At 31.7% G+C, this 22,371-nt stretch overlaps 2 protein-coding genes across 3 annotated transcripts in view; both read right to left on the reverse strand.

Moving 5' to 3' along the window:
• Nucleotides 1-655, reverse strand: part of LOC123556549 (glycine receptor subunit alpha-2-like) — a 41,538-nt gene extending 40,883 nt beyond the window's left edge. The window contains exon 1 of one of the 2 annotated variants that reach the window (XM_053542836.1): nt 502-655. The gene's annotated coding sequence lies outside the window, so the exon portion shown is untranslated. The remainder of the gene's footprint in view (nt 1-501) is intronic. The other variant, XM_045347332.2, reaches the window with a different exon arrangement.
• An 8,581-nt stretch (nt 656-9,236) lies between these two features.
• Nucleotides 9,237-16,828, reverse strand: LOC123559238 (histone-lysine N-methyltransferase set-1-like). Its single transcript, XM_053544825.1, has 8 exons — nt 16,694-16,828; nt 16,332-16,407; nt 14,362-14,481; nt 13,813-13,921; nt 12,833-12,974; nt 12,281-12,425; nt 9,828-9,974; nt 9,237-9,517 (listed from the first exon to the last, which is right to left on the reverse strand). The coding sequence occupies exons 1-6, from the start codon at nt 16,717-16,719 to the stop codon at nt 12,281-12,283; spliced, it is 618 nt and encodes a 205-aa protein (XP_053400800.1). The 5' UTR covers nt 16,720-16,828; the 3' UTR covers nt 9,237-9,517; nt 9,828-9,974.
• Nucleotides 16,829-22,371: the final 5,543 nt, after the last annotated feature.

The raw sequence follows: 22,371 nt of genomic DNA on the forward strand, positions 1-22,371 counted from the left end.
TCATGTTGTGTGCGGACGAGATATGATGTCGTGCGCTCGAGATAGGATGTCGTGCGCACGAGATATGATGTCGTGCGGTCGAGATAAGATGTCATGCGCACGAGATAAGTTGCCGTGCGCTCGAGATAAGATATCGTGCGAACGAGGTAAGATGTCGTGCCCACGAGATAAGATGTCGCGCGCATGAATTGATATAATCTTAAAAATAAATGCATATCATAAACATACCACCGTACATTTCATCTTGATATGGTTATTTTTTGGCCCAAAAGAAAGCTCACAACAGTCGGCAGGCTGCACTGATAAAGGATTTGTTCATGTAATGAAATTTAAGCAAACACAATAAATAATAGCAGCATATAAGCTCACAGTTATACATAGCTGTTTAAATTATTACAATATTTATGAAAAAAGATCTGTATTCAATTTAAACATAATATATATTCTATTTTTCATAACGTATTTACTATATTTATTAGAAAAAATGTAAAAAAAACATACTTAGCTATTCAGGTCAAATGTCAACGACTGAATGTTTACACATAACTATAAGTGCAATTCCATTACAACATTGATACTTATTTTTGCATAATGCTTTAAATTTTCACAACGAATATTATATATCAAATCCAAAGAGTGTTAAATCCGTTACCATTGACACTTGGTTTATTATGTCAAACTGTCATAAAAGAATATCTTTAAAAACTTTGTTTGCAAATAATTGCTTCAAGAATTAATATTAGTCACGGCTTTCACTTCATTAAACATATTGGTAAAAGCCTCGTACCTTCATATTTACAGCTGTCACCATATAGCTTTATTTTGCGTACGCAGCTGGTATAAAATGTTATATATTCATTATATCTAATTATATTGATCCAACACGCTTTCAATGAGAATTTATTTAGAAATAGATAAATGGAAATATTCTTTCTGAAGGAACATGTACTTCCTTATAATTTTTGTATGCATTCCAATGAAAAGTTTTGATATAATATGCAGATATTTTGTTTAGAATTATTACCCGAATATATAATTATTTAATATTCCTCATCATGACCACAATTCAGTGTAATACTTTTAGTACCTAAATTAGTTGATAATTAGAAATAAATAAATCGGACAAATAAAATAATATTTCTTTTCTTCTATCTTCTACGTAGTGATCTCCCTTGCCTATAGGTAGATATTTCTGAAGTTGCAGGGAAGCAACTCCTGCATGCAATTTGACTCTTTTTAAAAAGACTGCCCCAGTCAAAATAAGGAAAGTCATATTTGGAAAGTTATTATTTTGTACTGGTTACAGGAACAGTTTGGTATATTGGGTTAAAAGCTATCATTTCCTCCACCCTTTTTATACACACATCTATTTCAGCTGGATCTTTACTTGAAAAATGCGCATAATTCCACTCTAATATCATTCTACATATTGTTTGTTTTCCCAGAAATGTTTGAAATGAAGACTGATAAATCAGTGTAGTTATCACAAATAATCTATGTAGTTTGTAATTGTCTCAGCGGATTTTTAGTTCTATGGATGATTTGTGTCTGAAATGTTTGCATGTTATTTCTCAGTATCTAGGGAAAATATCATTCCCAGTATAGTCAGGACGAAATGTGTTTATCGCTTTATTCTACCAGCATGAAACATTGATTTCAGAAATACATATCTGTCGTAAAGATAAGATCTTTTTAGATTGATATTTTGTTGCCAGTGAGACTCAAGACGGATACATGTCGTATGTAGCATTAGTAGTGGATTCAGTTGAGAGTAGTGTCAGCTGACTTTGGGGTAGTTCTGCATGTTTACACCAAAATATGTTTTACAAATTAGAATTTGAATAAATCCTGTTTTTTTAAGTTTCGGACTATAAAGCAAATTCTAAATCAACATTGAATGAGCACTTAGACAGTACGGGATGATCTTTTACTGCAGGTATAACATATACAGTTGTTAAAGTCATTCAAATGTGTCAGCTCGTTTCTCATTACTGACACAGGCAGTTGTAGAATAGTATAACGTATATTCGTGGAGCTGACGTGATTTCCTATTTCAAAATATTAATATAATTTTATTCGTAGTTGGTGGTTTTACATATAAGACATCAGATAACTTCTAATCATATCTTTGACAAACAAAATTTATAAACAAACAAGAGTGTCATGATGACCTTGAGTCGCTCACCTGAGTAATATAAGCCACATGTTTAAAATGGCACACTGATTCTAAAATATTAGAAAGGAGGTCACATTCATTGTCACTGAAAGTCAGTTTAAAGATTGGTGTGCAAAACTGTACATGTTCTCCAAATTTCAAGGCTGTAACTTAAAAAAACAAGCAACTTTAAGTGAGTCAGTAGGTCAAGGTCACAGTCAAGTGACCCCTAATCGCTTGTGGTCATCAGGTAATTATAATTAAACAGTCTATGAAATATGATCTGGTAATTTTTTAAGTATTTATTCCTATATAATTCATATAAAAAGTGCCCCCCAGGGCGGGGCCTCTTTTCATCCCAGGGGCATAATTTGAATAATCTTGTTAGAAATCCAATAGGCAATGCTACATATCAAAGGCCTAGGCCTTGAACGTTCAGACAAGAAGATTTTTTTTCTCCCTATATGTCTATGTTAAATTTGGGACCCCCAGGGCAGGGCCTCTTTATATCCCAGGGGCATAATTTGACAATTTTGGCAGAGAACCACAAGGCAATGCAACATACCAAATATCAAAAGCCTAGGCCTTGCATTTTAAGGCAGGAATATTTTTAAAGTTTTTTCCTAATATAGTATATAAGTCTATGTAAAACTTGAGACCACCCGGGGCGGGGCCTCTTTTCATCCCAGGGTTATGATTTGAACAATTTTGGTAGAGGAACACTAGCAAGGCAACATACCAAATATCAAAAGCCTATGTCTTGTGGTTTTAGACAAGAAGATTTTTAAAGTCTTTTTCCTATATAAGTCTATGTAAAACTTGTGACCCCCGTGGAGGGGCCTCTTTTCATCCCAGGGGCACAGTTTGAACAACATTCATAGAGAACCATAATATGATGTCACATGCCAAATATCAAGGCTCAACGCCTTGCTGTTTTGGACAAGAAGATTTTTAATGTTTTTCCTATATAAGGCTAAGTGAAACTTGAGACTTCCAAGGGCTGGGCCACTTTTCACTCCAGGGTTATAATTTGAATAGTTTTGGTAGAGGACCAGAAGGCAATGCTACATACCAAATATCAAGGTCTTGTGGTTTTAGACAAGAAGATATTTAAAGTTTTTTTCCTATATAAGTCTATGTTAAACTTGTGCCCCCACCCCTCTTTTCACCCAAGGGGCACAATTTGAACAACCTTCATAGAGGACCATAAGATGATGTCACATGCCAAATATAAAGACTCTACGCATAGCGGTTTTGAACAAGAAGATTTTTAAAGTTTTTCCTCTCAGTTGCCATGGCAACCAGAGTTCTGCATGGAATTCAATTCTTTGAACAATTTTGAAATGGGGCCACCCAAGAATCATTCCTGTGAAGTTTGGTGTAATTCTGCTCAGTGGTTTTCAAAAAGAAGATTTTTTTAGGAATTGTTGACGGACGCACGCCGCACGACGGACTACGGAAGACGGACATTGAACGGTCACAAAAGCTCACCATGAGCCTTTTGCTCAGGTGAGCTAAAAAGACAAAAAGCATTGTACAAGACATGTTATACATGTACATTTTGTTTTAAATCATTTAACATTAACCTTTATGTTATTGTTTTTTCAATACATGTTTTATACCTTTTATTCTTTCAGTTTAATAAAGCAAAATGTACAACCCTGGGATGATTAGTATTTTGATGATTCAGACACAACTAATTTTTTGTTGCTAGCACATTCAGTTTAAAATACTGTTTTATGCAGAATATTTACCATTCTTGTTCTGATAATTCAGCGTGTTACGTTTGACATCTTTTTTTAAGCTATTAGGAAACGGAAAGAATGCCAAAAGTATACATTCAGATTTCGATTGTAATTTTAAATTATTAAAGTTAATGAAGAAAAATTTCCATAATGATTTTAATAAGACACTAAGTCAAACATTTGTGTTTCTAAAATACAGCCACAAAGTTGACCTATTTGTAAGGTATTGTTTAAAGTTTATAAAAAATACTAACTTGGCTCACTTGTGTTTGCAAAGAACACTGAACAAGTATCTTCAGAATGAAATTAAAAGTACTTTTATTCTTCTCTGCCAAGTGCAACGGGAACAAATTGCAAGGGGAAATAAAGTGTTAATCAACTAACAATATGTTTCAGTATTACTATTCCTTCAAGAATATTATTGAATACAATCATCTTTCAATGCCTCTACGCGATTAGCGACCATATGTCTTACACATTAGGCTACCCCTTTATGATTTAATTACTCGTTATATAAGTGTTTAACGAAGTTTCAATTCATCTAAATTATAAAGTGTTTAATGTTGAAAAACAACAAACAACAAATCACTATTTCACAATTATGACACCTTCACGAAATAATTCTCACATAACTGGGTAAGCATGATAGAGAAAAAGGGCGTGTAAGTAAATGGTTTTACTATTAAACATTCCAGCTGTGATTTGTAATACAGTAACTGCAAAACAATTCGAACTTTTTGCATAACGTTTAGACAAAGGCTGTTTATCAGTTAGATAATGTATCTTTTTGTAAATACATGTTATCAGATAAAAGCGTTCACTTCTGAAGTTTGATTGAGATGTGACTGTTGTTACATATTCAGATGATGAAAACATCAGAATAAGATATACGACGCCATTAAATCATTCATTTATTTGAAAACTTAAGGTACTGCAGCAATTTCATTTTTCTGCTTGGATTGTTGTGTTTTTTAAAAGACGGCGATTACATATAAATGTTGCACATGTAATTCAGAAACATATTTGAATGTTAAAAAAGGCGCTGGAAATTAGTTAATATTTCATGTACACAGTTCGACGTATTCCGTAAAGCATTATAATATTTTAAATCGGTTTGTTTTGTTTTCATTTTGTTATATCTTTTAAAAAAATGTTCACGATTTCTAATTGGTCAACATGGAAATAATCAAATTACAGACTTTTGAAGTGAGCCATCCCAATGCAATATACTTTTATTTTGCAAATTTGAGAAATCATTTCTTGCTTTTGTATAGAACATAAAAATGTAAGATAAGATAAGATAATTGTTTATTATTCTATATCTATTTTATCTATCCAATCGTGAACGTTCATTTGCAACACGTGACCGTACAATATATTACCTTATTAGACGCACGTGCGTACAAAAAAAAACTGTATTTTTTCCGTATTTGGACGGTTCAAAAAGTCCCATGTTAAACATACGATAAAGACCGAAACGCGTGAAAAAGTTCCGAATGTAAGTCGGCTGAAGTAAGCGCTCTAAGTACAGAGTTAGATCTGAAATGAGGAAGGCAGAAATACAATATTCAGTGAATCATTTTAATTGAAACTAAAATAAAATAGATATAGAATAAAACGGTTATGTGTATATGTGTAATATTATAAAAAGTTGATGTGTATAGCGGCTCGTCCAATATGGTTTTCTCAACTGGGTACTCGTCCAAATATATCTCCGTATTGTACAGAACAATGTTAAATAACCTAATATTATAGTCTCACTCTGTATGAATACAAATATAATACAGTTACATTTACATATAAAATAAAATATTCATGCAAACCTTTTTTTTTTGGATTTAACGTCACACCGACGCATGATAGGTCATATGGCGACTTTCCAGCTTAAACCTTTCTTAAAAGAAATATGAGAGGCTAGGAGAACAAACATTTATTATAGAATTAAACTTTAAAATAGTTTCATATTAATATTCTATCACTAAAACTTTTAAAAGGATTTTATACAATTCACAGTAAAATCTCCATCTACTAAAAAGAACAATATGTAGATATTACACATTATATACACATGTATGCAGCAAAGTGAACGAAAGTAAATACGATTGTATTCTTTACTCAGGTTAGTGTGCCGAATGGGCAGAGGCTTAAAGTGCCTTTTTAATCGGTCTTAAAACATCATATTCTATTAACACATTTAGAATGGCTGCAGCTGTAATGATTAAAATCAAAGTTAAACCACCATTCAAAAACTAATTAGTAATTTCAGTGATAGAACAAATAGAACAAAACTCATAAAAAGCAGATGCTGCTGTACATAAGGCAAAGTAATTTCATATTATATAATATATCGAAAATAATTAGCATTGACAATTCTCAAAATAAAGTGTCCTGGTGATGACAAAATGGAACGGTAAGTTTTTCTTACCTTATTCTATCTAACCTTCTATTGATCTCAGCAGAAACTGTCGATGCATAAAACAGGCTTGCGACATAAAGGAATGTTTGACAGTTTTCAAATTAGTACAACTCTATCAGACTATATGTTTTCAGCTTCTTATCATTTTTCAGTTTCTATCGAAAACCACAACGCTAATGATAAATATGAAGAATGTAATTCCCTACCCTTTAAAATAAATATCCACGAAATGATCTTCTCGGCGTGTTTTAAATGGGACAAAGGAAAATGTAAGTGAATCATGCTCTCCATATATGTTTGAGAGTTTCAAAAAGTGTTTTCGGCATAGTATGTCTGATGTGATAATAATGTTTTCCATGAGCATGGGTTTCTAGATATAAAAGAATGAATATTACACAATCAATGTATAAGAAATCTTCATGGAAATATATTCTCATTTCTGACTTCAATTGCAATATATTATGTTCATGTATACGGCATATCGTTTAGAAAAGGAACTGCCGATGCTTAATATGTTTCTTTTACTAATATCTCTTTCTATACTTAATACAAAATGTGAGGCTTTAAGAAGGGCTCTTAGACTTTCTTCTTGTAGGAAATGTATATGATATATATAAGGTAACATCTATTTTAATATCGATCAATGTTTCATCGGTGCAAATGTAATATTGAATAATGATATTTTCATTATGAAAATACGGCAGAATGTAAATTCAATGAGTATTGAAATGCACATATTTTTATGAGTATACAGAGAATAATATCACATTCAATCACAAATACTCTTAGTTGAATGTTTGCGTATTGCAATCACAAAACGGTAGCTTTCATGTGACCTGTATTTATGACATTTTCCTATCATCAGAAGAAAAGCTCACATTAAGACTGGCACAGAACTCAAGTGGTGACTTTTTATGACAGCCACACTTCACTCAATCTGCTGTTTTGAAGGGAAGTTTAGACCGTACATTTTGTAACTATGCACAAAAATATCCGTCTTAGTTTGCTCACTAGGTAATATAATTATAGCACAACAGTACAAATGTAGTAGTGAGTGCAATGTTTTTGCCATATTTTCATATACGGTATCTAAATCTTTTCATCTTCATCTTTTCATTTGACTTAAACAATATTAATTTCCAACAACACATTCAATTTAATGCACGCACGCACGCACGCACACTCACACGCACACGCACACGCACCCCCACACATACTCATATTGCCTACCATGTGGACACTGCAGTTTTAACCTTTACTGTGGACACTTTACTTTCTAATGGTATTATTCAAACAGAATTGATAATTTTCTTACTCTATCTTATTACTGAGGCTACTCATTCGATGATTTACTGAAAATAGCCAGTAGAAATGAAGAAGGGGTAACCCACAATATGGACACCAATTAGTTGTTGTGGACACCAGCCTTATATGGTAGGTGTCCACATGGTCACATGTGCGAGTGTGCATACTTTTTGATACAGGTAAAGGATAAGGACTAAGGGATCATTCAACACAATAGTATTTAAAGGCCTAGATCCACTACTATATAAGTGTCCCCCACAATCCAATGAACAACTCCCATCTTATTTGCTGCTTGTCAGCGATTATGTAACAGTAGCTGATTAAAGGACAATTAGCTCAGCAGGGTCCCAACTAGACCATGAAGATGTTGCAGTGGAGTTGAAAGAAATTAATTTTCCTTCAATATGGAATACCGGTAATAATAATAATTACTATTATTTTGATATTATATAGATAACAATAATAATATAACATTATAAATAAAATAATAAAAGATATAGTAATATTATTACAAATAATAATGATAATAAAACACAGTTATAGTGAAAACTCAATGATTTCTTTGTGTTGACAAACAATATTTTCCAATATCATAATTATTATGAAATTCATATTGATGAAGGTGATCCTTATATTTATTTAGAATATTTACAAAAAGAATTGGAAAATGGTTTCCTCGTATTTATGAAGTCACCATTATTTGAATATAATATACTGGATAAAGTCAAATTGTTGTGTTCCATCTATACTGAACTTTCAACTTCAGTAAATTGCCAAAAGTGTACTTTTATCATGCTTTATTTTGTAACACTGAAATGCACATTCGGTTTCAATCTTAGACAAATGTTGCATACAGTATTCTGCAAGCATTAAACAAAACTTTTAGATGAGTGAAAGTCACATTTTTCTGCAAGATCACACGTCTCCAGACAGAATTTGAAAAAATAAAAACCTGCTTTTTTCCTAAAATAAAGTTTCTTATCATTTAATTAATGTGTTTGACCAACAGATATTTTTCTTTACACAAAAAATGCCAACAAATAGGTATAACTTTAAAAGTTATCAATATTTATGTTTTCCCTTCTCACTAATTGATACATTTGTAAGGTAGACTGACCTCCAATAAACAATGATCCTTGTTTATTGGAACCATACTGTGATAGTCATTAGCCCCAAACTGTGCTGGTGAAGATAGAAATCCCTTGGCCCACTGCCAAGATCTAGGCCTTTAATTTAAAATTTCTATCACAATTTCTGAAAACAAACACAGTGCAATGGATGAATAGATGTATTCGGACCGCGAACACGTATTTATCGTAAATAAATGTAAATGAATGATAATGGACTAATACTTAAACAAAAGTTCTGTACAAATTCTGCAAGAATGAATTGTTTGGGAGGTACAACCTCAGTAGAAGAACTACAATACTTTATTTTAGTCAATTTATTATTTTTTTCATGAACGAACCCGTGGTAGTAATTTGTCGATATTTCATGACCTCTTAACATGGACATCCAGCAAAAACAATACTTTACATCAACGAGTGTCTGGGACTTTATGTAAAAGAAAACACACATAAACATTTTTACATTTTGAAAATGTATGTCTGTAAGATTTCATTGCAAGTTTAACGTATGTTTCTTTTTCTGTTAATTTTTTTTTCAGACTGACTTCATTTTTTTCTTTAATCTGTATTTCATGATGGACACGGAATTTGATGATCTTCCAGTCACGAGAAAGCAACAGGCTCTCATTTTTCCTTGCTTGTTCGCATTCCTCCTTGTTAGGAACTCTTAAGCAGCGGAGAATTTTGGCGAATGACCTTTGCATGACCTCTAACTGCTCCTCTGTCCAAGAAACGACCTTGATCTTTTTGCCTGTTTGTACTGGAAATTCTAATATATACAAGAAAATTGTTTCAGTTACTTTGTAAAAAACACATAAAATCATAGTACAAAGAATCATGAAGGATAAAAAGAAAGAAAAAAGAATAAAGAAACAATAAATAAACAAAGCTTTGAAATTAAAATGAATTAAATTTATCATATTCAACAAAGGGTTCTAATTACATTTAAGGTTTAGAAAGTACAAGTGGTAAAGAAGAAATATAAAATTGTTAAGCCTTTACATTAATGTCTAATTTATTTGAATGACAACTATTATTGACTGCAAAAAAATCATGCAGTGATTGTGTTAACACAATACCTGCTTTGCGTTTGGAAGCCGATGTTACACCACTGTTGTTGTTCTCATGACCAATCGAACTACAGACCTTCCTTTGGTATTCACACGTTCTGCGTTCTACAGGAGACTGAACTGACCCATCGTCGCAGTTTTCATTACAAGTCAAATCTGAATGTAGACCAAAACAAAGTGAATTACCCGGTAATGATTGAAAAAAGAAACATGTTTTTTTGTGTTTTTTTTAATTGTCCTACAAATGTTATTTAAAAGAAATTGCTTCTGGAACAGTGAAGATTGAAATGGAAGTTCTTTTAGATAGAGTTGAACGCTCACTGACTTGGTGTCCACAGTGCGACTTAATGAAAGCAGTGAGAGGAATTGTTCACATTTTTTATCATGTTATTTATGATATTTTATTGTTCGATATTGTTCAAATTATGTTTATTTTACATATCTGTTGAAATTTATGTTTGTTTTCTCTTTCTGCAATGACTGTTGGTCATTCGTTTAAACAGTCTCTAAACATTACATTGATGCGCTATTTGACAGTAACTATACTTTTAATGGAAATTACAATTATACATTTACTTATAATTGTAACTGTCGTATCTGTAAATATGGTAGGTCGTACTTATGTAATATCAAGAATCTGAATAAACATGTTAATGTTTTATTAACCCCCCGACTGTATTTAGTGTGGAGAATCTTAATTACATAATGACTACAAGATCAACTGCTTAGATTATTCCTGTTTTCATAATCAAAACAAGTTAGAAATAACATGTGTAACCAGTTACACATCAGTTAGATTCCGATTGTTAAAAAAATCGATATTAACATTATATAATCTACAATTACATTTTAAATTTGGTGTCCACAAGGCTGATAGAATGATTAAATGAGCTGTAACTTGGTGTCCACAGTGCAGATTGATAATAGTTGAACGCTCACTGACTTGGTGTCCACAGTGCGACTTAATGAAAACAGTGAGGAGTAAATGTTCTCTATTTTTATCATGTGTTTTATCAAATATGATGTTTTATTGTTTTATATTGTTCAAATTACAACTTTACAGTTCTGTTGACATTTATGTTTGAATCCTCTTTCTGCAATGTATGTTAGTCATTCGTTTAAACTGTCTCTAAACAGTTCATTGATACGATGTCTGGCAATAACTATACTTTTAATGGGAATTACACAATGCATTTACTAAAAATTGTAACAGTCGCAGTTTGTGCATACGTCAGGCTGTACTTACGTAATATGAAGAATCTGAATAAACATGTAAATGTTTAATTTAAACCCCCGACTGCATTAAGTGTGGAGAGTCTTAATTACACAATGACTAAAGATCAACTGCTTAGATTATTAATGTTTTCATATTCAAAACATGTCCGAAGTAACACGCGTAATAAATCACACGTCATTTAAATTCCATTTGGTAAAAAATAATCGATATTAACATTAAATTATCTACAATCACATATGTAATTTGGTGTCCACAAGGCAGATAGAATGATTTTGTGAGTTGTAACTTGGTGTCCACAATGCAGATTGATTGACTTGAACGCTCACTGACTTGGTGTCCACAGTGTGACAAGAAAACACTGATGAGTAATGTTCAATTTTTTTATCATAAATTTTATTTATGATATGTAATTGCTTGATATTGTTCAGATTAGAATTTAACATATCTGTTGAAATTTATGTTGTTTGTTTTTTTCGCTTCTGGCATTTACTGTTAGTAACTCGGTTAAACAGTCTCCTAACTATATTTAATAATTGCTTTACATTGACTATACTTTTGATTGGAATTACACAAATGCATTTACTGACAATTTGTAACTGTTGTATTTGTAAATATGGCATGTTGCATTTACGTAATAATTATTAATTACGAAGAATCTGAATAAACATGTTAATGTTTAATTTAAATCCCCTACTGTATTTCAAAACATGTCAGAAGTAACACGCGTAATAAATAACACATCATTCAAATTTCATTTGTTAAAAACTAATATTTATCAACATTAAATCATCTATAATTACATATATGTTATTTGGTGTCCACAAGGCAGATATAATGATTTAGTGAGCAGTATCTTGGTGTCCACAATGCAGACTGATAGATTTGAACGCTCACTGACTTGGTGTCCACAGTGCGACAATAAAAACAGTGAGGAGTATATGTCCACAATTTTTATCATGTATGTTATTTATGATGTTTTATTGTTAAATATTATTCAAATTAGATATATTTTACATATCTATTGATATGAATGTTTTTTCTCTTTCTGAAATAACCGTTAGTTATTCGTTTAAACTGTCTCTTAGCCAGATATTGAATCGCTGCTTGACAGTAACTATACATTTGATGGAGAATCTTGATTATATAAAGAACGCAAAATCAACTGATTAGGTCATTCCTGTTTTCATATTCATAACATGTGTAATAAATTACAGCAACAACTAACCTAGTCGCAAACAGTACAAGATGAGGAACCCCATTCGCACCAATGACTGTTATTCTTGAATTTCTCTGTTGTTTTTTTGTCTGCATGATTTATTAGCCGTCCTAACGATGGTTGATACAGTTTTGGTTCCTCTGAGGCATCAAAGCTACCAAAAATATGATAATAGCAAAAATTAAAACGCACTGAACAGACAAATGTGTCAAACTAGTGCGATAAAGTCTTAAAGTTAATTTATTTATCTTAGATATACATTTATGAGACCAAATATAAACATGCAGATTTCAAATGGATGTTTTTAATTTTGAAAATGCATTTTTATTCACACGAGTATTTTCATGGATTAAATGTTGCATTATACAAATAAAAGAAAGCATAAACATTAGTTTTCTTGAAGGAATCCGATTCACATTTATGTAAATGTTACACAGTACTGCCTTGCCTTTGATTACCTTATTCTAAAACAGACACAGAACCGCCTTTGCGTTTGATATCCAATTTTGAAGCTTGAATTTAAAGGCTTGTATCATTTAAAGGTTGAAATATTTTACATACCAGTACTTGACACCATTAAAGTCAAAGAAATATGTGTAGTTTGTATCTTTGTCCTTCACGTCGTCAGCTTTGGATAAAACGCCATGGTATTCCGCAAGGAATTTTCCATTTCTGATAATTTTTTTCGCAAAAACACCTCGACCTGAGACATAAAAAGTGAACATAGTGTATTTCATATACGTTAAAAATAAATTGTTTTACTTAGGCAGCTAGTGAAGAAATACTCATATTCCTGTTTTATTTACTGCAATTTATAGCAGCTGAAAGATGTAATCAATGATTCTTATATTATTTAAAACTATAAAATGTTTTCAGTGTAGATTTTTTTGTTTTTTTAATTAGTAGTTTTGATAAGCTGGATATTGTTATACATAATGATGCATTTGATTTACTGGCCAGAGACCGATAAAATGGTCATTAAGCACAGCAGCTATCTAATTATCTCTGACAGATGCTTGCTGCCGTCTAGTTCATCTGTAGCAGTAGAATGGTTACTGCTATACAGTAGTATCACCTTTCAAAAAAACAAAAATGTAGATTTGCACTGCATTCATTATCAAATAAATGTCATATTAAAAGACATCTTAAAGACCATTGTCCTTGTAAATTATAAGGGATGTTCAGAAAGAAAAATAGAATACACTAAAATGTGTTTTTAGATTAAATCCTACATTAATGAAATTTTAGCCTTAGCATATCAGCAGTTACATGTGATTTATTGTTTTTTATTGATTACATGCTGATAAACTGGCTATCACCTCGAAGGCTGCGAGTAGTATCTGCTTTCTGGGTCTGAGACAATCGAAATAAGGCATACTTAATCTTCGATCTAGCTCGTGCAGCATGAAAGAAAATGATGCTACAGAAAAAAAGGTGTTTTCGAAGCTATCAATGTTTTACTATTTACTACTGTATCGTTATCAAGTAAACTACTATAGAATGAAAGAGCTCTTTATAAAGGTTTTCATTAACAAGTTTACCTATAAAGTCGTTGATATATTTTTCGCATATATCTTCAGGATCATGTTGTCCTAAAACGAACCTCAGAGCTTCCTCGACCGGTTTTATTCTTTTCTCTGTTCGCAGAACCTTTGACATCAACAAATAACTCGTAATACATCTTAAGACATTCGTCTTGCGTTTAATAATAAAGAATTAATAATTTGTAACTGAATGCACGATTTATCTATTTATCCTTATTCAAAACATATTTCTTATAAAATAATGAACTCATTTACTACCACTGTCTGGAGTTGGCAGTCTCATGATTTATGTCATACAAGCAATGTACAAAACAAGATCTGAATGCGTGTAAGGTGTACATAATTTCTGTAGAATCGAATGGTTAAAGCCCAGTTCCGTTCCTTGACACTGCGACATACCTTCACTCCCATAAATATGATTGTTCAAATATTTATATTACTTTCAACTGTGTATACTCTTAGTATTTTCTTCAATCTTGAATGCAAAATTAGAAATTCATTTTACATTTGCTAGCTAAAGATGCATCATATTTATTGTCAAAATACCTGTTTTAGAAATTGGAACTCTTTTCCATTTATTAATATGACCGCAACATCGGGAAGAAGGGCCACACCGCTGACGACTTGTCCATCGAGAGTAACTGGTTTGAAACATCTGAGGAATGCCTGAAAATTATATTGCATGAACAAGATAAGGAACACATTCCTCATGCATTTTTTGTCATTCTTTTTTTTTTCTCTTCTTTAATTTACTAGTTTTTACTCTCCTCGTATTTTTACCATATTTTCCAATAATACTTACATTTATAATAAAAAAAAAGAATACTGCAGATTAATTAAGAATGTACTTCCTTTTCAATATTAGAAAGAAATAACCTGTTACTGATGTATTTGTTGTAGATGTACTGTATTTATTGAAAAATAAAAATATCTTACAAAAAAAGAGAAAAATATCTAAATTGATGTTACATTAAAATACAACAACCACTGTTCTGCATTCGACAAATTGATGATTTATTTTCACCAAGATACCCTTACAGGTAAAATCTTACCTCTAAGCTGTGACCTTATAGAAAAATGTGTATTTCTGCATGAAATGTATTTTATTGAAAAATGTTAGATCAAATATTATAAGGAGAAAACTGCAATGTTAAATCTGGGGAATGATCATGTGTTATAAGTAAAGAATATAGGATCTTTCGATTCTTTTCTTCAGGGGTTGTAGCTCATGGGTCAAATTCTCACTATATGTGAAATATGAACTTTTTTGAAATAAAATCATATCAGCAGAATGTAAATACATCAATAAAAGAGGAATGTGTTTTTTCCCCGATCAGGGTAATTTCATCTAGTGCCTCTAACTTTGAAATGTTTATTATCATGATTGAAACAAAGTACCACTTTCTATTAATTCATAATCAATTACAAAAATAAAAAAGTATCAAAAAATGGGAAAAATGTTCCCAGTGGGGATTCTAACCTATGACCCTTTCGAATATTGCTTCACTACCTCCGTCAAGCTAGCTTACGTAAGCTTAAGAGAATAAAGATGAAAACAAAATCGTGTGATAAATAAATTTAAAAAAAAAGATCCTTTATCATGAAATTACTTACTCACGAATAATACCAACAGTCATTACAAACAATTAATTTGATAAGCAATTTTTTCTTTTAAGGTATTATACACCTAATAGTTTTGTTGAAAATAGTATACTAGTATTCTTAAAGTTAACCTTATTTCGCACTGTTTCATTAATTTAGGCAATTTTCATCGTGGCTATTTTCATAAATTTTGTGTATAAATATTACTTCCTCAAACTTTTATAGACACATTTTCAAGCGACGGTATAAGGGACCGTCTTATCAATATCGTAACTTTACGAGAAAATTGCGAAGTCTATTTCTCGTAAGTATGTTGTTGAGACGGGTCCAATGTACATAATGTATTCAGAAAATTCATTACTTCAATGTAATGGTAAATAATTGCAAAACACATTACAAAACTTAATATAACTTTTTTTCTAGCGCGTCTACAGTAATAAGGATCTAATCAGACAGAAATCTGATTCCGGCGTTAAAAAATTAAGGACCAGTCTTTTGAGACTGTTAAAAATGTTGCTTTCTACATTAGAAAAATAACCATGGGACTGCGCAATTTCTAATTTCTATTCCTGAAAATTGTTATTTTTTCCAGCTAAATATTGCAAAGATTGCAATGCTCGATCTGGCATTTTATGTAAGCTAATATTTATGACAATACGATTTTGCACCTATTTTGTTTTTAAAAAGTAAGATAAAATAGGCCTTCAATAGTCAGTTTTGCTTAACGCAGGTAATGTGGAATGCCGCAATGATAACTTTATAAAAATATCAATCATCTGTTAATAGCAGGCAGTGTGTCATCAAGAAAATGGTAATTAAAGCGCGCGCCTGTTATAGTCACAACTTGGTACTAGTATAGTAAAACAAAATTAACACTAGATCTGTATATTGTTGAAAGCTGAGCAAATATATACCTGCTTCTCAGAATTAAACTCTATTTGAAAATGCGTCGGAATCGTGTCTTTAACTATTACATCACAGCCGTCAGCACTAAAGAATAAATCATAACATATTGATTCATTGACCGGTAAAGAAAAAGTGCACATCAAATAACATCAAAACTTGATGACATTGTTTTGCCATATAACTATTTGCCATGCTTTAATTAATGATACTTAACTCGATTATATGGATAGAAATAATAATGTTCAACTACACGTGTAAAATAAATGATCTTCATTCGATATGTAAAATTCTAATATTATTAATATGAATAGAAATAATAATGTTCAAATTCACATGTATAATACATTTTATTGATTGAATTATCTACTACCTTCCAAGCAGACAGTATGGATTCATTATTGGATACACATGTCCTTTAACAACCACTATTCCAAGTGAAGCCTAGAAGTGAGTTTAAAACTATTTGACATCATTTTTCCTTATCGCGTAAGACCGCAATATTAAAAATCTAACGATCAATAACATATAAATCTTTCTCCATGATGATCAGTTATGTTATTAAAACACTTTGAAGTCAGAGATTGGTAGCATTGCATTGTTTAACAAAGTTCTTTAAACACATATCAAATACATATTTCTCAAATTAATTAAAGTAAGAAAAACTAAAAAACTATAAGTAACAAGCTATGAAGTAATAAAAAAAAATACCTTTGCCATTGTTGAAATATTCCGCATTGAATTAACTTTCTCTGTTGACATAAATCAGGGACAGATGGGGTTCATAAAACATATTATCGCCTGTTTTATCAGAAATTACTGCAAATTGCCCTTCAGACTGCCTCGGTAGATATAATTGCTACACTGCGGTGTCAGGTTACCGCACTGATCTCTGTGTGAGCGAAACATAAAATCTACAAGTTTAATGCACCAGTCAATGTGTGCGTTTCACTGGTCCATAACGTTGGTTGACAGTTCCTGATTTAAAGGGAAGATAACCCCTCTCTGACTTGTCTGGAGGTGTGATCTTTGTGGACACCATGTTCCGGTGTCCACAACGAAAAATGTGTCCACAACGAAGGTCAAAATCATACAAATGTGTCCACAACGGTAGGAATATGAGGGCCCCCCCCCCCCACACACACACACATATATATCTCCTGATGAAAGAGCTAGACAGAGCCACATCTCTTTCTTGAATCGCTTGCACATAAGCTGTAAAGTGCTATTCATTATACACACAATGCTAGCGTATAAGTCAGAAATCCATAAAATATAACATGATTGTATGTTTATACTGGAACAACCTTTCGCCCTTTAACACAAGCTTATGAAACGATTGATGTTAGTTATATATGTTAAATCTTTAGAATATTTTCAGTTGTAACTTTATGATTGGAATTTATTCACACATTTGAAGATTTAAACAGTATTTGAGTACCTAAATGAAAGGAAATATACTGAAAGGAAAATGAAACGCGTAACTAAATTCATGTAAGTATATTTCATGAAGAATAGTGTTTTAATAAAAACTGTTGATTTCATTTTATTCCAAATTCATTTTTAAAAAAATTCTCAAAATTTCAATATCACATAATGCAAAACCAATGTACAATGTTTGTTTAATTGTTCCAGGGTATGATATGTCGAAATCAAAATTATATTTCAAATTCAGTATCGCGTATGCCCGCCGTTTGCGCGCGTTGCTGTACGTATTCTGTTAGCCATGGAGTTGACGAGGAGGGTGTTGATCTTTCTCAGTGGCATGTGGTTCCACTCCTGTTGTAAAGCAGCTGTCAGTTCCTGGCCCCGCTTTCACTAACGTTCTCAAAGTGAGAAAATTCTCAGCTCAAGATTTTCTCAGAACTGTCTGAGAATTGTCTCAGCTGAGAAATTTCTCAAGTTGGCTTTCACTAAACTTTTTCTCAAGTCTTGAGATTTTTCTCAGCTGAGCCGTAATTTTTCAATACATAAGCGGCCAAACATCCAAGGAGCCGCGTGAACTTTCCCACGAACACGAGTGCATAGTTGGGGGCAGTGGAATTATTCATTTATTGAGACGAAATGAAGCGTTGAGAAATGTTCATAAACAACATGTACAGTTTCGGGATATATCCAAATTGTATGTTTGTACAAAGGTATGGCAGTGTATTTTCAATATTATAATTAATCATCTTCAAACCTGTCACTTTTGAACCAATCAAACACACAGTCGAGGGTACTACGTCATATTGCATGTGTTTTCTTTACCAAATATGGGATTAGGTAAACACAGCCATATGTTGTTACACTACGTGTGACAATTTTATGTTATCTGGCATATATGTTTATGGGAATCAGATATGCAGCCGTAAGTATACATTGTTTTGTGATTCACATATTAATTACTGCAATTAGTGTATTCATAACAATGACTGCATGGACATAAACAGTTGCATTCTCTACTGTAGGCATTTCTTGAACTTTGAACAACACAATTTGTTCACAATACTCCCATTCTATTTTGTAGAAGATATCAAGCTTCTTTTTCAAAAGCATTTTGTCATTTCTGCCATGATTATAAATTAATTCTGTGTCTAACGTATTTCGCCAGGTACTCTGTTAGCTGAAAGTGCTGCAAACCATGTACATTTATTTGAAAATGCAAAATGAAAGTGAAAGTAGGTAGAGCTGTCAAAATGAAAAAAAATGCAATATTTCAAAAAATATAAAAGTTAATTTGATTTCATTAACCAGAGTACCTAGATAAGTATGTTAGACACACAACAAAAACAAATTTAGAGAAAAAAATGTGTTTAAAAAAAAAATTGACATTTCTACAAGGGAAAGAATGTGGACAGTTAGAGGTACATCATGTGTTTAAGACAAAATACAAAGTATAACCAAACAAGGTGACCTTTATAGAAAGTATCTGTTACTTGTGTATATGTGCTATGAATAATATTGGTCTGTCAGGTATAATTTCCCTTTATGAAAATTTACATGAGGGGGTCTCAAATGCTTTACATGTTTCCTAGCTCTACTTTCATTTCTACTTTCACTTTCAGTTTGAAATGTGTTTCATTTTTTTAATTATATTTTTGCAGCACTTTCACCCCCAGACTTCCTGAATAACCAATATGTTATGTTAGACAATAGTATAAACATTAGTCTCACTTGAGATGCAAACTACAGGTGTCATATATAGGCCTAGCTTTTTCCTGTTATTAAATGTTGCAGGTTTGTAATATATCATAACTTGAGACAGGACTATATAAAAACTTTTTTTGACATAAGCATGGTAACAAAACATATTTTTGAAACAGAAGTTTGAAAATCTGTATGACAGTATAATAGCATTTTATGATGGGAATTTCCAATCAGTTATAATATATATATATTAAAGCTTTTCCTTCTTTTTCTGAACACTTCTTTATATTGTAGATCTAAACAGAGACAGAATATAAAATTCCTCAATAAAATGCTAATATATGTTGTTGTTTTTTTGAAAGTCATTATGAAAAAAAAAGCTGTTTCAATTGTAAGGCATCCCTGAAATGTCACAGATTTTGATAATGGTTTTAAATGTTTATTGTCAATGCATATGTTTCAAAGTATGCTATTTAGTTTTATATGTTTATATATTGTATATGTGGTTTATATAATACACACCAACACACAATTTTATTAAGATTCTTGTATACCTAAGGCTCAAACTTATTGTTTAAGATTTTCTATATTATCAAACTCTTTGTGTAATTTAAAGATTGATATTCCTTCTTATAATGGAATAAACTATATATTTAAACCTGGTTACAGAGCAATTTTTAGACAAACATTTTTATATAATTTATATCAGGTCACAGCCTGCTGATGAAGATCCTCAGCTTATTATACAGAGGTCAGGGTTGAGCTGTGTGCTGATTCAAAAGATGCTAATGACAGTGGATAATCCATTCTGAGTTGTTCTAGGACCATTCACCAATGTTTCAAAACACTGATGGAACTGAAGGCAGTACATGTACTGGTGTCTGGCCTGTTGATTTCAAGTATAACTATAGTATGTATTGACTAAGTTAGTCAATGTTTCCTAAATTTGCAAACTTTATTATAATTCAGATCATGCTAGATTTTAATTTTACTCAAAAGGAAATAAAGGAGAACAATAAATAAAATCATGCTTGCAAAATATACAGAAATCAAATTGATACCCTGAATGGAGGCACTTCATTTACAAACATTTGAAATGGATCAGTCTGATTTTGACCAAGTATTGGTTTTTGTTTGAAACTTTCACCTATGATATTTTGCATGCCTAGCTCAGAATATAAAGCACTAGACTATAAATCAAGAAAAGTTGTAAGTTTGATCCTTTGGCTATGCATGCAATATCTTTAACAGTTTGACAGAAGAACATGTCTAAGTCATTTGTCCACCATTTCTTACTCATTTACAATGGAAGTTGTCTGTGAGCACAAGTGATTTCTAGTAAAGAATGCAGGTACACTTAACAAGGTTAACTGAACACCATTACATGACTGAAATACTATGGCAAATTGAATCATATTGAAACAAAAAACAAAAAAATGAAATTTTGCTCCATAATGCATATTAACAAAAATCAAAATTTGTGATAGTGTACTGTATATAACATAAAAAAAACAATTCCTTTTCAGATTGATGTACCTCCTCCTGATGTATCTCCTTGAATACAATATATCTGCCATGTGAAAGGAACAAGCTGCAAGATATACTGTGGAAGTGGGGGCCGATGTGAAAACAAACATTTTATTTAAAGAATATAAGAAATCTGACACTAAACTACTGAAAAGGTGCACAGGGGACATTTTTGTGTGTATAGACTTTCATCAAGATTCTGAGAAAGTTGATTTATTAAACAAAAATAGTCATATTGTGTCTTCAAAGCTGAAAAGATTAAGATCTTAGGAAAACTTAGGACTCAAGAAAAGTAATGGGGTTATGAAACTGTAGTGTTCAACATTTAAATTGATTTTTTTTTTTCACTACATTTTGTGAAGAGGGTTCCATCACAAGATGTTACATATTGGTAAGAATGTGATGTTATTTATGAAAAAAAGTATTTTGCTTTGAATGTGCAGACTTTAAGTTACATAAAAAATAAAAGCTGTAACAATAAAGCTTGATTAAAAAAAACACTGTTGAAAACTAGCCAACATGTAATTGTCACACTTTTTTGGATGCACAGGGACACAATAGCTATATAATTTAATATACTTTAACCCTTAGGCCTTGCTAAATTTCTATAATGAACTTGTCCGTTTTACAATTTGGACAGTATTATTAAGTGTTAAAAGGGGTGCTAACCAAAAGATACTGACTGAATGGCGAACAGTGCAGATCAAGATCAGACTGCACTGATGTGCAGTCTGATCATGATCTACACTTGTCGCAAAGGTAGGACCAACCATGTACAGCATAATAAGGGTTAAAACTGCTTGAGCCATTCAGCTGAAATTGTAAACATTTGTTGACTACATTGATTGGATATAATTATGTAATTTGCCCAGAACACTATAAAACTGAACTGAATTAAAATAAGGTGAGAGAGAAGAAAAAGCTTAATTATTAAAAAAAAAACCAATATAGCCGATAGATATACATTGTTGAAGGCATTATCTTTGTTTACATTAAATTTAAATGTGGCTGCCACCTTGTTTGTTAGAAACATAAAGACACATTAATTTCTTGTTTTCGAATTTTATTAACGGATTTATGTGTCAAAGACTGACATATGGGTGAAAATGTTACTGAAAATATTAAATCAGTTTTTATTGATTAACTCCCTTTTTGGCTTGTGCAGTATAAAGTCATGTGCATCATTGAAAGTATATGTAGTACTTTTCTAACCAACTGATAACATTCTATTTTTGGAAAGTTTGTTGCATAAGTTAAAGGAGGTTTTTCTTGTATGAAATTTACATGGTGTAGGCATTTAAGCTGTTTACTTTAAAAACCACCTTGTATTTTTGATAATTTCTTATGTAATTAAGTCATTTCAAATGTTTTCTCTTTTAAGTGACCCTGAGTGGC

Source organism: Mercenaria mercenaria, chromosome 5, assembly GCF_021730395.1.
Source record: "Mercenaria mercenaria strain notata chromosome 5, MADL_Memer_1, whole genome shotgun sequence".
NCBI classification, from domain to species: Eukaryota; Metazoa; Mollusca; class Bivalvia; order Venerida; family Veneridae; genus Mercenaria; species Mercenaria mercenaria.